The sequence below is a fragment of the Papilio polytes genome, unplaced genomic scaffold, assembly GCF_000836215.1.
Source record: "Papilio polytes unplaced genomic scaffold, Ppol_1.0 DF821289.1, whole genome shotgun sequence".
NCBI lineage: Eukaryota > Metazoa > Arthropoda > Insecta > Lepidoptera > Papilionidae > Papilio > Papilio polytes.
The window spans coordinates 1,532,917-1,547,416 of record NW_013527915.1 but is presented as its reverse complement, the minus strand read 5'-3'; the positions used below and the strand labels follow the sequence as shown (position 1 = coordinate 1,547,416).

General features: G+C 35.4%; 1 protein-coding gene across 3 annotated transcripts; it reads right to left on the bottom strand.

Moving 5' to 3' along the window:
* Positions 1-4,135: 4,135 nt before the first annotated feature.
* LOC106109373 (armadillo segment polarity protein) lies at positions 4,136-14,120 on the bottom strand. Of its 3 annotated transcripts, none has more exons than XM_013290847.1 (15): positions 14,031-14,120; positions 13,628-13,695; positions 13,039-13,163; positions 12,504-12,609; positions 12,170-12,380; positions 11,293-11,875; positions 10,861-11,007; positions 10,566-10,688; positions 9,573-9,743; positions 8,976-9,146; positions 8,423-8,620; positions 7,757-7,871; positions 7,206-7,360; positions 6,670-6,736; positions 4,136-5,466 (listed from the first exon to the last, which is right to left on the bottom strand). In XM_013290847.1, the coding sequence occupies exons 2-15, from the start codon at positions 13,662-13,664 to the stop codon at positions 5,291-5,293; spliced, it is 2,385 nt and encodes a 794-aa protein (XP_013146301.1). In that variant the 5' UTR covers positions 13,665-13,695; positions 14,031-14,120; the 3' UTR covers positions 4,136-5,290. The 3 variants fall into 3 exon arrangements, with proteins under 3 accessions (XP_013146301.1, XP_013146302.1, XP_013146300.1); XM_013290848.1 differs by having other exon boundaries at positions 4,136-5,463; XM_013290846.1 differs by having other exon boundaries at positions 13,990-14,066.
* Between the last annotated feature and the right edge of the window lie 380 nt (positions 14,121-14,500).

The following is a 14,500-nucleotide window of genomic DNA, read 5'->3' as shown; positions in this document are numbered from 1 at the left end:
CATCGAAATCCGTTCAGCCGTTTAGGGTACAAACTCTAATAAACATCCATCCATCGTAACTTTCGCATTTATAATATTTGTATGAAGTAAGAGTAAGATAGACTTGATTAACGAGATATTTAAAAAAAAAAACTTAATAATAGTTGTGATTAATAGCTTTTTATTGGTCTCTATAGGTATAATATAAAGACTGAATTTACCAAGGGTTAAACAAGAGGAGTAAATTAATTTATTCTTATACTAAAATTTTAAATCCTTAATAAAGTGGTCAAAATGGTGTTCCATGTTGGGTTGTAAAAATATGTTATCTTTCACCCCATACTTTAAACCACGGGTTTATTAAGCAGTCGTAAAGCGAGTTGCAGGGGCCCAGATACGATGCGTCCGATAATGAGAGTCGTAACGAAGCAATAAACTCACTAATTTGTAGCCATCTTGATGGCAAATCTAAGTGCAAATGTTGTTTTGGTTACGAATAAAATTTGCACTAACTATATTCAACAAAAAAAACATACCCAGACTTAGTAATCTGCCACTACTTGTTTGTAAAAATTGTAACCTAAAACTAAATTCTATTAAGTATTATGCTGTACATTAGTTTTCATATTTATAATACGATGTTAAGTTTGAATACAATTTTAAATCGATTTAAATCCTTCACTTCCTTGTAAATGCATACCCATTGCACCAAGCACGTCGAAAATAGAATGTTAGCCGGCTATGTGGCAGCGAGGCTAATGAAAAAAGTTTCGGCGACAGACCTGACCGCATGTCGATTTGCAACGACGCGACGCAGCGTTTTGAATTAAAAATGTATATACGTAATAGCTGCTAGATTGTGTATTGGAGATGTAAAAATAAGATAACACGATGTTTAATATAATTATTGTAGTACTCTTCTATCTATGTTTTTATTGAAATTTTATTTAACCAAATTTCTATAATTTGTTTGATAAAGTATTATTTTTCACTGTATGAGTTTTTTAAAAATAAGTTAGACTTGTGATTAAAATATTTGTACATGGTACCTATATTTGTATAGGTAAATGGACATAACACTATCGTATTCTTTAGTCACTCACATTTGGCTAAAATGTCGCACAAATGTTGTGCGATTGTCGATTGTTTTGCAGCCAAGTAAACTGTTTAGTTGCACAACTAAAAATCGAGAAGTGTGCGAACCTCCATATAAGGCCATAGAAATTAAAGCGCGACTAAACAGTTGTCCGATAGTTAAATCAAAGGTGTGCGCTCGCTGTTAGTACCCAGCAAATGTCACCGTATTATTATTTGATATGGATGTACCATATCAAAAATTAACATATCAATAAATGTTTAATAAATACACCATACAATTTTCGGGTTCACAGTTCACAAGTTGGCTACAGACCAATAAGTTGTACGGCGCCGGGACATTTCGCTTCACGAACAATAATTATCAACAGTTCACTCCTTTATAATTACTGAGTAATAGAATTTGCCGTTGAAAATGGAACCTTATACGTACGCCACAAGACATCGTCACTGAATGTTCGATCATACATTAATTGCTGACTTGCGATCGTCACATGGGAAATGGCCGAAAAGCATTTAGCCGTATCAAACATAAATGAGTAAATTTGTCGATGATTACCGGGTACAGTCACATTCAGGAACTCCCTTATGAATTATAAATGAACTTTGAGTTCGCATAGTAAATATTTACTGAGGTTTATATTGATAGGTATACGGTTAATTATATTTTAGATCCGTTTCCTAATAAAATAAAGATGATCAATTTGTCATCTGTCCCTCCCTCCTGGATGAAGAAATGAATCGCATGTAACAAGGTGAACATTGATTATGAGTGTGGAAGGGTACACCGGTAGAGGTAGATCTAGAAAGAGATGGATGGATTGCGTGAAAAGTGACATGATTAAAAAGTAAGTGATGACTGAGATGACGTATGATACGAGTTTGTGGAGGACAAAAACCTGTTGCGCCGACCGTACGGGAGTAGAATAAGGAGATGATGAATTTAGCATCTGTCATTGTGTAAAGATGATCTATTGTCAATTTGGTCCACTTATGCAAAGTTTTACAGAATAAATAGATTTAAATACCGGTTATATTTACTACCTAAATACTAAACTTAGCAATGTTTCACCTACAATTAGCCGTTAGTCGAACTATTTCTCATGTCCTAGTATAATCTAAGTTGTCGCAAGATTAGTGCCGCGCCGCGATCAAAGTCTAAATTGAACATAATAACTGTCGGGACAAAGGTGGGGAAGTTGCTGCGGTCTGCGGCGCCACCTTACTTCACTAACAATTTGCGGCCGCGTCGAGTTATGTCGTCTTACCCGACACGATAGTGTGCCTCCTTTATTTTTGATTAAACATTGTCTTGATAGTTTCTTGAAAGTAAATAGCAATATGTAACGTATTGGCTATTTTGCGGTTGTGGAAATCTTATCCTACTAGTGTTATAAATGCTAATTTGGATGCATATTTAGTAGTTTGTATCGTAAACTGATAAATGTAACGTGATGAAATTTGGCATAGATGTAGAGCATAGTTTGGAACAATACATAGGCTACTTTCTATAGAATTCGGATAGAAAACTCAAGTTTTCGAAATTGCTACTAATTTCGGTGTCTCGGGGTTATTCAGTTTTTATGTGTATTGTATATGGTTTGCTATCTGATATATCATCCAGTATGTATATGAAAATAAAATATGCTTATATTTTCAAGTGGTAGAGGTCTATAGCTGATATTAGCCAAACAAGAATTATACAAATTATGTATACAGAAATCTCTTTACTTTTCTACACTCTCCGCTATAACACATAAATTACGTTTTATTTGTGTAATCTGTGAATACAATTTGGACATGTGTAAGGGCAATAAAAAACGCATTTGAAGTTTTAATTATTTTATTATCCATACATAAATGGACACAAAATCACATACTCTAGCAATGTCTTTACAATCGATTGACATATAAAAACATTGTTAAAGTCAATTAAAAATATCGAATAGAAAAAAATATAAAGAGAACCCTAAGAGGAATTACGTGATTAATACTATTTCTTAAACTACGATTATATATTTACTAATCTTCTACGTGTCTTATTTTGAGTGCAACTAGACAGTATAACAAACAGTACATCAAAAGACTTTTATTGGAAAAAAGTCTACGTATACAATCCATAAAGGATCTAATTGTTCCAACAAATATCGGATACGTGTATACAAAATGGTATCTGTTAATACAGATTAAAATGATTACATTAGTGTTACCAGTTATATTTAATCGTAAAATATTGCTACCATAGATATATAATCTATAGACACCTCTTAAACAGAAAATTGAGGCAAAAAGAGACCATTATTGAGGTAAATTTCCTCAATGTTGTGATTTACAATACATGACATGTCGAAAATCGATTATCGATTTGACGTCATATTTGTATGACGCCATCTATAGATACTATATAGATTATATATCTATAGTTGAATAGTAATAGTAAGCTACAAGGTAATTTCTACATATCAGCAAATTTCTACGATTTAACGTAAAACATCACATTCGCTCAAATAATACTTAAAAACTAACTTAAAAAACCTCCGTTATCTGCATTTGGCCAATAACATTTGTAATTTTAGTAAAATAAAAATGGCAGTCATTCAATACTATAATTTATAAACAGACAAACAGTCTTATTCAATATTTAAATTAAATACGTCCATCCAATCAACGTAAAGGTCACACATCAAACTACATAAATGCGCGTATGTAGAATCATTTTAATTACTTAGTAAAATCGTCTAAAAGATGTCAGCGTCCAATACATACAAAAAATGGCTAGATATAGCAAAAGTCGTGCTTGTAAAATGTAGTTTAAAACAATGCATAATTTTATGTATGTGTACTATTTTCTAACAGATAATGTTAGAAATACAATAAAATAGTACTGAAAACAAATCATTTTTAATACAAAACATTGCTTTTAATGGTAAATTAAAAAATAAACTGAATTTACTGAACCGCAGCAACCTGAAGGGGTGTACGATCTAAATAATAATAAAACGATAAAAAAAAACAAGAAAAGGAAATGTTTACAAAAATGAACGCTCACATCTTTATAACACTAAATTACACTAATAATTTAAAGCCTAGAAAAAACTTACACTAACATTACCCTATGTTCCGATTACACGGATTTCAAGTCGTATAAAACGTTCCGATACAATCGATGCAGGAAACTCGATACTTTTGTTGAGAAAAACCTTAATTCCTTGGTTAATAGCACCAATGCCAATTAATATAATAAAATAAATTTGAATTTAACATAGGAAAAAGTAGCTGCCGTTAGTAAATGTGATCACAGGTTTTTTGGAAAAAAAAATTGTAGATTTGCATTATTAGTATTTATGCTAAGTTATTAAAAACCTGGTTTATGTTTCTTTAAATGGAGGAAATATAAAAATTAATTAAAAACACGTAACAAACACATTTCAGTAATACATAAATGATAGAAACATCAATTTTATCTTGTTAAATATAAACAATATTATTTTAATTTTCTATTGATAGAAAACTAGGATTAGTAAACTTTAATTGTCCAGTACATTTTGTTGAATAAATTCAGTTCGATAATAGTGTAAAATTTAAAAATGTGAAACAGCATGATGGACAGCAAATAACAAATATTGTTCCGTCAGTGACGTCAACCTAACTAAACGTATGTACAATCACGGAAATCCGCGGTATGCAACTTTCTAAAACTATGCTTGGATCTTACAACCCTTAATTCGACGAAGGGTTTTTGTAAAAAAAAAAAAAACATAAATGAAATATGAATGTGATATGAATAAAAAAAAAATTTTAAATTAGTATTTCACTGTCGAATTAAGGGTTAAGAATGCGTCCTATTATTCTGTATCTCAACGTTTAGACATTCAAGCTGGAGTTTTACACTTTAAACTGTTGTGGATTTTACAAATATAATTCGCAAGATGGTTTCAGGTTCATACTTTAGAGTCGTGGTTTACAAACGTAAAACCCAATCGTGGTAAGAAACCCCTATCTTACGAACGTTACATTTGTAATTAAATTGCAAACTTTCGTGAGACAATTAGGCGAAATTAAAGGCGTCTCAGAAGGACCCCGATGGGTCCGTAACTAATCAGTGCCGTCACAGATAAAACTTGAGTTGAGCCGTCTTTAATTTTACCAATTACATTTTTAGTTTTAAAGTTGAGCACCGGTAGTTTCCCTGATTGTACAATGCCAGTAGTAGTGCCTACAGGTCGGTGTCGTACCAGGCGGCGACGTTGTTGTTGTCGTGCGGCGGCTCGGGGAAGGCGAGGTCGGCGCCGGGCGCGCCGCCGCCCTCCGCCTCGATGTCCATCTCCATACCGAAGCCGCTGCCGATCTCCAGCCCCTGCATCGAGTCTATCGGGATTTGATCGTAGCCTGCTGAATTTCAAACATATTGGTTTAGTTTTTATGTTTTTACGGGTTTTTATATTAGGCGAATTGCGCGAAATATAATTGGGGTGGAAGCGGGATGCAAGAGGGCACTACACATTGTGGCGATGACTTTGGATAGCCTAGATATTTAAAATGGCAGCGGGATGCAGAGGGAAAGCACTACTCATTGTGCTGTTGAACTTTGACAGCCAAGATCAAAAAAGCGTAATAACGCAAGGAAAAGAAATCTATTGGATAAACAAAACTTTCTACTGATGTAATTTCAAATTTTAATTTATTGAAATTTTTATATAAAACATTAAGATAAGCAGATAAAGTTATCGGGGCATTATGTATGAGTACTTGATATATCAAAATCATTACAAAAGTAAACTTTGAAAACAAATATTAAAGATATAAATGCTAAACTGTTAAAAGCCTCACTAAAATATTTGCATAGATTCTGAACAATTGACATTTTTTTCAATTACTCTCAAGTTACTCACCATTGCTTGGGTTTATATTGCAATTAAAATTCAATATTGAGTTTTAAAAAGGGATTTTTGCTAAGCGAATAAAGGAAACATATACTTGTTTAAATTTAAAAGCCTTTTTAAACATAAATTATGGTAATAAATTAAAATAGCCTTATGTTTGTGCTTTAAATGAAGCAAATACTATGTTAATCACAGCAATCAAAACTGATATCATTATTTTAGTAATATAACAAATACATATATAGGATATGTTATAAACACACAGACACACATAATAATAATATTCCCATCACCTGTTTAGTGATAAGGTCCCGGATTAAGCTGCGTGTAAAGAGAGAAACACATTTATACAGAAACTTTCACATTCGATACACGATATAAATATATACGACAGATATAATACATAGAAAGTGCCCTTAAAGATATCTACTGTAAAAAATAAAAGCAATTACTAAAGTTACTAAAAGACTACAAAATAAGTAAGAAAATAAGATAACAAGATTTTCATATTTTTGCAGCTTTTTCATAGTACATTTAATTTTATTTGTCTTGTACTATCTTTAGTAATCACTTTGTGTATGTGAATTTTGAACATAAAAACAAAAGTAATTTAAGATATATAAATATTGAATCTACATAAATATACTAGATTACATTGTCCATTCTGTGTGTTAGTTAACCAAATGTAAACAATAAACTTAAAAAAGGTTACCTTGCTGGTGAAAGGATGGTCTAGTGCCGTACAAGCCTTCATAGCCTTGCTCCGGGCCCAGCATATCCTGGTCGAAGTAATAACAGATTTAAATTATTTTAAGACATACATTTTTAACATAGAAATTAATGGGCCAGCCATAATATTACAGCATCTCAAATATACTTTAACTTAGTTTTTGACAAATATTTTGAATTGGAACATTACAAGCATGGAAACGGCATAACGGATTGTGATAAAATTTTGCACAGATGTAGAAGATAGTCTGTACTATACTAAGTCTGTATTAAGTAAACTAGTTAGGTAATAAAGTGTTTAATAAGTGGTTTTAGCGAGAAGTCTCACATTTTCCCTCATGTCTCTCCTCCAAAGGGTAATGTATCTTTAAAGACCCCCCCCCCCTTCCTGCTACAAAAAAGTACTAAATTGTTAGTTAACTTTCAACTTTCCTTGTTTTTCCCAATATGTAGGGATAGATCTTTTGAAGCCTTCCCTCCGATAAAAAAAAGTATGTTTAGTTAGTGAACGGTATGTACCTGCAGGTCGGGCTGCATGGCGAGGTCGCTGGGCCACATCTGGTGGTCGTCGCGGAACAGCGAGTTGGTGAGCTCCATGGAGAGCCGCTTCTTGTAGTCGTGCGGCTTGTCCTCCGACATGCGGAACAGCACCGCCGCCGCGTACGTCGCCACTCCTGTACATATACACATTTGTTTTACAATATTCATTTAGTTTTTTATATAAAAACATCCGCAATACCAGAGGAATTGCAGATCCGTCCCGACCTTTTTTTTATAATTATACTAGGAGGCAAATGGGAGGCGGGAACACCAAGGTAATTAACGACACCCATGAACCACACCATGCCATGGCAATTATACTTTTCTTGAAGGCATTTCGTACTTGTTTGGAAATAGCGCTAACGATAGTATTCCAATGTGACTGTGAGAGGTATGAAATTACATACGTTAGTAAGTAAATGACCAGATAAAAGAAAAACTTCAGTCTTAAGATGCATTTGCACAGTAACCTAAAGGAAATTTTATCATCAACCATTGAGGACTTTGTTTTTGAAGACACTTTTATCTACCTTCGTTACGTGAATGCAGCAGCTCGGTGAGGGGCGCGGTGGCCCCCTCCGCCTCTATCATCTCGGCGCCCTCCTTGTCCGCCGCCAGCTCGCACAGCACGCCCGCCGCCACGCGCTGCACACGTTGGAGTATACACTTTGTTATTATTTACACTATATTAATAAGTTAATTATATTAAGAGCTTTGATAAATTAAAAAATGTATATCTAACAATAATTTACAACAGATATCTAGAATTAAATCCCTTTTTACGTGACTTATAAGCATTCTCGTATGATAGATATAACTTTTATCTTAAAAAATATCAAATACTATGTGATACATCTAAACGTCACAACCCTATTTTTAACAATATGAATTATATGGTAGTGGATCACCAGCGGATTAAAAGCACACAAAACAGATGCGCATCGTATCTTAAGAAATTGAGAGACGTCGATTTTTATAGCACTATGGTACCTGTGCTTTTCGAATTTCATATGTTAATAATTTACCCTGCATTCTGACTGTGAATTAAAACATTGATGCAACCTGAGTATATGAGCTAAGAAATGTAAAGATATATGTGGAATTGCGCTGGGCCAGCGTGGTTGACTTCCCCCCTTCTTAGGTTAGGCTCCAAGTCCCTCAGTGGGGACGTATTGAGCTGGTGATGATGATGGTACCTGTATATTTTCAATTTCATTGAAGAGCAGCTGCACGAAGATGGGTATGACGTTCTGCTGGCGGATGAGCTGGCGGTTGAGTCCCTCCCGCGCCAGGATGTGCAGCGCGCCCACCGCGCCCTCCACTATCTCCTCCATACGCACGCCGTCCGCGTACGCGCCGCCCGCGCCGCCGCTACCCGATACTGACGACCGTTGCTGGAACACGATACATTTGTATTTACAACGATGGTACACACACTAACATATTGTAAATTAAATATCAATAACTAAAAAGGTCTTATGATAAGTTAAAATTAAAAAAGTATTCGACAATGACAAAATTTTTCGCGTCCTTCACGCCCGAAAAGTTCGGAACATATCGTTACGGTTCTGTATGATGTTGACTAATAAATTCATATATGGTCGTTGACGGTTTGTCATTCTATTATTTTTGCATATCTAATTAAACCAATTATCTAATATACTAACTCTGACTATTGTTGATTTGAATAACAGAATGTATACTTGCTCTCTCTGTATCGTTGATTACAATAACAGAATGTATACTAACCCTCTGTGTATCGTTGAATGCGCGCATGAGGAGGCGCACGAGGTGGTGCACGGCGCCGTGCTCGCGCAGCGGCGCGTGGTTGGCGGGGCAGAGCGCCAGGTTGCGCACCAGCCCCACCACCGCCTTCACCAGCGGCCAGCGCGACGGTGGCTGCAGCAGCTTCACTATCACCTGAACACACACATTAATTACTATCAAAATTTAATACTACAAAAGCAATATATATTCTAAAGATACTTGATGGTGTTTTGTTTTTAATTTGAACCTTTTCTTTGGCAGAAAGAAATCAAACATTCAGTATAATAGGAAAAGTATGACCAGTGTTTTATTACAATATCCGATCCGATTTATTTAACATGCAATTATACAACCCCTTACAACTTTTATAAATACAATTGTAATACGTGAAGTAAAAGTCGAAGAATCATAATTTAATATGACCATACAGGCATTTCAGAAAGACGTTACATTCAAATATGAAATTTCTCCATAGATATAGCTGCTTTCCTAGACTCGTGATTTATAAGAGAGGGGAAAAACCTAGCGGATAGCAAACTCGTATGTCTTGTAGTATGTGATTATACGTTAGTATCGTACCGGCAGTCCGTAGTGCAGTCGCACGGCGTTCTGAGCCATCTCGCTGTCGAGGTGTCTGGAGGTGAGGTGGCGCAGCGCGCACACCGCCGGCTCCGTGATCTCCTCGCGGTCGCCCGCCGACACCACCGTGCGCACCAGTGCGTCCACGCCGCCCGCCTGGCACACCGTCACCTGACAACACAACACATATATTAAAGAAACATATTTGTGACAACAAAAAATGTCAAATAAACTAGCTTACGCCCGATAATCTGTCCGCGAGGAATTAAGAAAAAACTTAGTAAGTACCCTTTGTATTCTTCCAGACTATGTTTTATCTGTGCAAAATTTGGAAATCCGTTTAGCAGTTTCGGCAAAATAAAGATAGATTAGTGAAGCAAACTTTTAGTATTGTAAAAAGAATAGAATATTTTTAAAGCACGTAGAAGCGCCACAGACTAGAAGTATTTATATCACACAGACACGAAATTAAATCGTACCATTTATGTTTATCTAAGACATTTATCATTACGTTTAAAATCAATTTAACCGGTTTAATGTCTGCACAAGTTATCGAAAAACCTGTTGATCAATAAATTTAATAATTCATATTCTTAGGAATTAAACTGATCTAGATATAGATTTTTGGAGAAAACAAAACTATTTGAGTTGTTTGCGCCTATGTCATCTTCATCTGGATCCCTAATGATAGATTATGGGCATCACTAGCAAGAGCGTCACACGGACATCTCTATTGGACATTCTCTCTCTCTCTCTCTCTCTTGCACTTCGTCTGTCACTCTGCACGGCTAATCTAATCAAGTGATTGTTAATTCAACTAAAGTGTACTTCATTGCAATTAAACAACCTAAAGCTAAGTACCAGAGTTCATTATGTCCACATAACATGAAGATAAACGTGAGTTTGAAGATTTACTAAACTATTATATTTGACACTCGAAAAGTTTTGTAAGTTCAGTAATAAGAGTGGTGGTTCTAAAATAATTGAAAGTACCTTATTGCGCTGGTTGTTGCAGGTCAAGTTGGAGAGAATGCCGGCGGCGCAGGTGACGATGTTGACGTCGGTGGAGGCCAGCACCTGCACCAGGCTCTGCAGCAGGGCCTCCAGACCTTCCACCTGACAAGCACGTTTATATAATTTATTACACAAACTGTTAATTTTAGTGCTATATTTAAATAATATCAGTGTTTAATGCAATAAAAAGTTTAATATATAATGGTTTCGCCAATCAACTTTGATTAAAAAATTTTGTTTTTTATCTGGTCTCCTTCCATCTCATGAAAGTTACCTTGGTAGCGGCATCGGAGAGGTTCCTAAGGGTCCAGAGGCAGTTCTGCACGAGGCGGCCGCTGGGGTTGCCGAGGTGCATGGCCAGCGCCTGCATGCCGCCCGCCTCCACGATCGCCGGCTTGTTGCTGGAGCACACCGAAAGCACCTGCAAAATATATCACAATTGTATGTAAAATAACATTAAACACTATATAAGGCAACTGTAGAATCCATACAGATAACAGATGTTTGATGGCAAATGAAATTGAACTTTATTCCATTGAAGTAAGGTTTAATCTGACTTTGCATGTTATTATCAAAAGTAAAAATACGTGTAAATTAAAATTAAACCCTATTTCAAACATATTAAACTCAACTGCTTTTTTGTATGTTCTTTGTAAATGGACCGTAGAAGCGTTTTTTTAAAATAAATTTTATTTGTGCCATTTACCTTCAATACCCTGGAGGTAGTCCACAGCAACTTTTCATAGTCGTAGGAGCGCATTATACGCACTAATTCGATCGGGCCTTGAGAGGCTAGAATAATCAATTTAGACTCTTGATTCCCGTATGCCAGGATCTGAAGACAATCAGTCACGATAGCCAGAAACTTGACATTATTTCTCTGCAGCAGTGCTACCATCTTCTGCAGTCCACCAGCCAGGCGAACCGCCATCTTGGAACCATCTTGATGTAGCAAGAGATTATGCAAAGTTGTAATCGCATAGAAGAGAACAGACTCAACAGGAGAACTCAGGAGTTTGACCAGAGCTGGTATTCCGCCGCTCTTGAAGATCGCGAGTAGACCTTGTCGGTGATGAGACAAGTTGTGCAGAGTTCCAACAGCACCCTTGGTGGTCTCAAGGTCATTGCTATTGGAGATGGCGCGCACCAGAGCTGCCACCATCTGGGGAGAGTTCATGATAGCATGGCGAGACGCCTCCTTCTTGGAGAGCTGGTGCACCATCATGGCAGCTTGGGAGACTACCACTTGATCTTCATCGTTCAAGAGCTTGATCAACTCAGGAATGGCCCTGAAATAAAAGCACAATTGCAAATTAATTAATAATCATAATATTGTGTATTTGTTATTATGGCTTAAGAGATCTAGGTGAAATTTGGCATGGATGTAGAACATAGTTAGGAAGAAAACAACAGATGAACGAAGCCACAGGGAAAACCTAGTAAGTTACAGTACCTTTTTATAAAAACAACAAAACACATCATTAAGTGAACATGAAAATGGAAAATTTTATCATATTTAATAATTTTAACAGTATACATATATATTTAAATTGATTATTAGAAATTTCATCATAAAAATATACCTGGTAGCCAAATCAGCATCATCCTGATAGTTGATCAGGTTAACAACAGCATGCTTAAGCATCTGCGAGGGCTCAGCAAGGCGCTGTACTGCAGTTGGCTGAGCAGGATCCAACTGAGTGGATGGGATCTCAATGCCTTCCTCCAGTGTCTCCGGGAACATTGCTGCACGGACCCGCTGGGAGCGAGTCTGTGATAGCTGCTGGTTCATATCTGAAAATAAAATTTACATTACTATAATTTATTCAAATCTGTGGATAATAAAGTTTTTAGCAATAAGATTATAGAACAAATTAAAAAATAAAGTTTTAATTGTAAATTATTAATAATTCTTACCATCAACTTGCTCCTGGGTAAAACCTTGAGCAAAGCCCTGATCCAGGTCAAACATGAGCTGGTCTCCTTCCATCTCATCATCTTCCTTGCCAGTAAGTGAAGGCACCTGAAAATTTCAATATTATCAATACTACTGTATACATAATAAAGCATTTACAATAGAATCTTAATATCTGTAACGACAATAGAAATGCAATAAACTTCAACTGATTGAGTCTTCAACTTAAAAAGTTCAAGATGTGAATTTGAAGGGTATTCAAGCAAGACCTCATTATATTTTACTAACTTTGATATAATGATTCTGATTTATTTAATTTCACTTAACCTTGTATCAATATTAAGTTACTAAAATGCCTATTACAGGAAACTAACATTAGTTTGAATTAGTCTAAATAATTTGAAATATGCATTTGTGAGCACAGAAAAAGGAACCGGCCTGTTATTGAACTTACCGAGGATTTGAATATAACAATGTAGTAGACATAGAGATTTCAACATATTTATAATCCCTCTATTTAGATGGTACAATGCATACCTGAGTAGCTGCTCCGGAATTGATACCAGAATCCACCAGATAGGAGTTCTGCTGCCACATCAAAGTCTGCTGTTCTTTGCTTGGTGCCATAGGCACATCAGACCCACCATAGCTGCTGTGCGACACTAACACAAGAAAAAAAATTAAGTTAACGATATGAAAGGTAAACACATTTTTGAATGTTAAATGACTTAACTTTTCACTTGAAAATGGATTAGGTGTTTTCAGGTCATAAAGAAATACTAACATATCCTAAAGGTAATTCACATGTTGTAATTCAAGAATTTCATTGAAGCCAAGTATATTGAGTAACTATCATAGTACAACTTAGAAATGAATGAGTCATATTTCCAGATACCATTATATATAAAAGGTTATTTTGCATTTAGTATATTGCACGTTAATTAAGAATATAGTAGTTGTGGATTTGTTAGACGAATAGTAAACCTTTAATAGATATACATTGGATTAGTAAAAATAAACACAATGTTGCACGTACATAAATATTAATTCCTTGAGTTTTATAGCAAAAGTATTAGTTTCCTATAAATATGTAATTTCAAGATCAATTTAAACTAATAAAACTTACTTGTGCGACTTTGCGATGATGGTATCTGATAGCTCATGATTCTTTGGATGCAGCAATGCACCCTGCGCCTGTGAACGAAATAAAACTATGAAGCGCCGTTCAACACGCAGCCGTGGCTATCGATTTATAAACAACTGAACAAACATGAGTCGAAAAGTATCGTGTTATTCACATAAACACTTTCAACCTCGCCGTAAATATATGCAACGAACTAAGATATGGGAAAGTTATAACAAAACAAACAAAGTATCCTAAGCTTCGTGGTGATCTAAATACCACACCCCGACATAATTAACTAGATTTGATCAATCGATTATGTTAAATACTACAAATAACAATTGCAAATCGTGAACTAAAAATACCTGCCGTCGTTAAAACCGCGATTAATTGATAAAACACTTACTTTAAGAAATTTAATGAAACAAAACGCGATCTGCGTTTACCACTTTCGTCTATCCTGACATGACAATATGGCGTCCAGTTCGGACGTTCCGTGCACTTGTTCGGACAAAATCGGATATATTCGGATATATCGGAGAAAGCAAACCGAAATATATAGCTGTCCCTTTCTTGGTGTCGGAGATTGCATAGCGTTTTGCTATTATATTGTTATTATTTGTATATTTTGCTCTATTAAACATTTAACTAATATAAAAGTGTACATTTACATTTTTAGAATTAGATACATAGTGCGCATAATTGTTTCTTTTGACTTTTGCTACCATCAACTGGCAAAACATCCCTAAAGCTTCTCTCAGCCTGTTTGAAATAAACAGCATAAATTTAATGTCGATCTTAACAGTAGTGGGTCTACTCATAAGCCCGCAGCAGTTATAGAAATATAGTAATAAAAAGTATATGATAAAAAAATGA

Coding starts and splice junctions, on each gene's coding strand:
- LOC106109373 (XM_013290847.1), bottom strand. CDS start 13,664: ATGAGCTATCAGATACCATCATCGCAAAGTCGCACAA. Junction 11,008..11,292: donor CTACCTCCAGGGTATTGAAG/GTAAATGGCACA, acceptor TATATTTTGCAG/GTGCTTTCGGTGTGCTCCAG. Junction 7,872..8,422: donor ATGAAATTGAAAATATACAG/GTACCATCATCA, acceptor CAACGTGTGCAG/CGCGTGGCGGCGGGCGTGCT.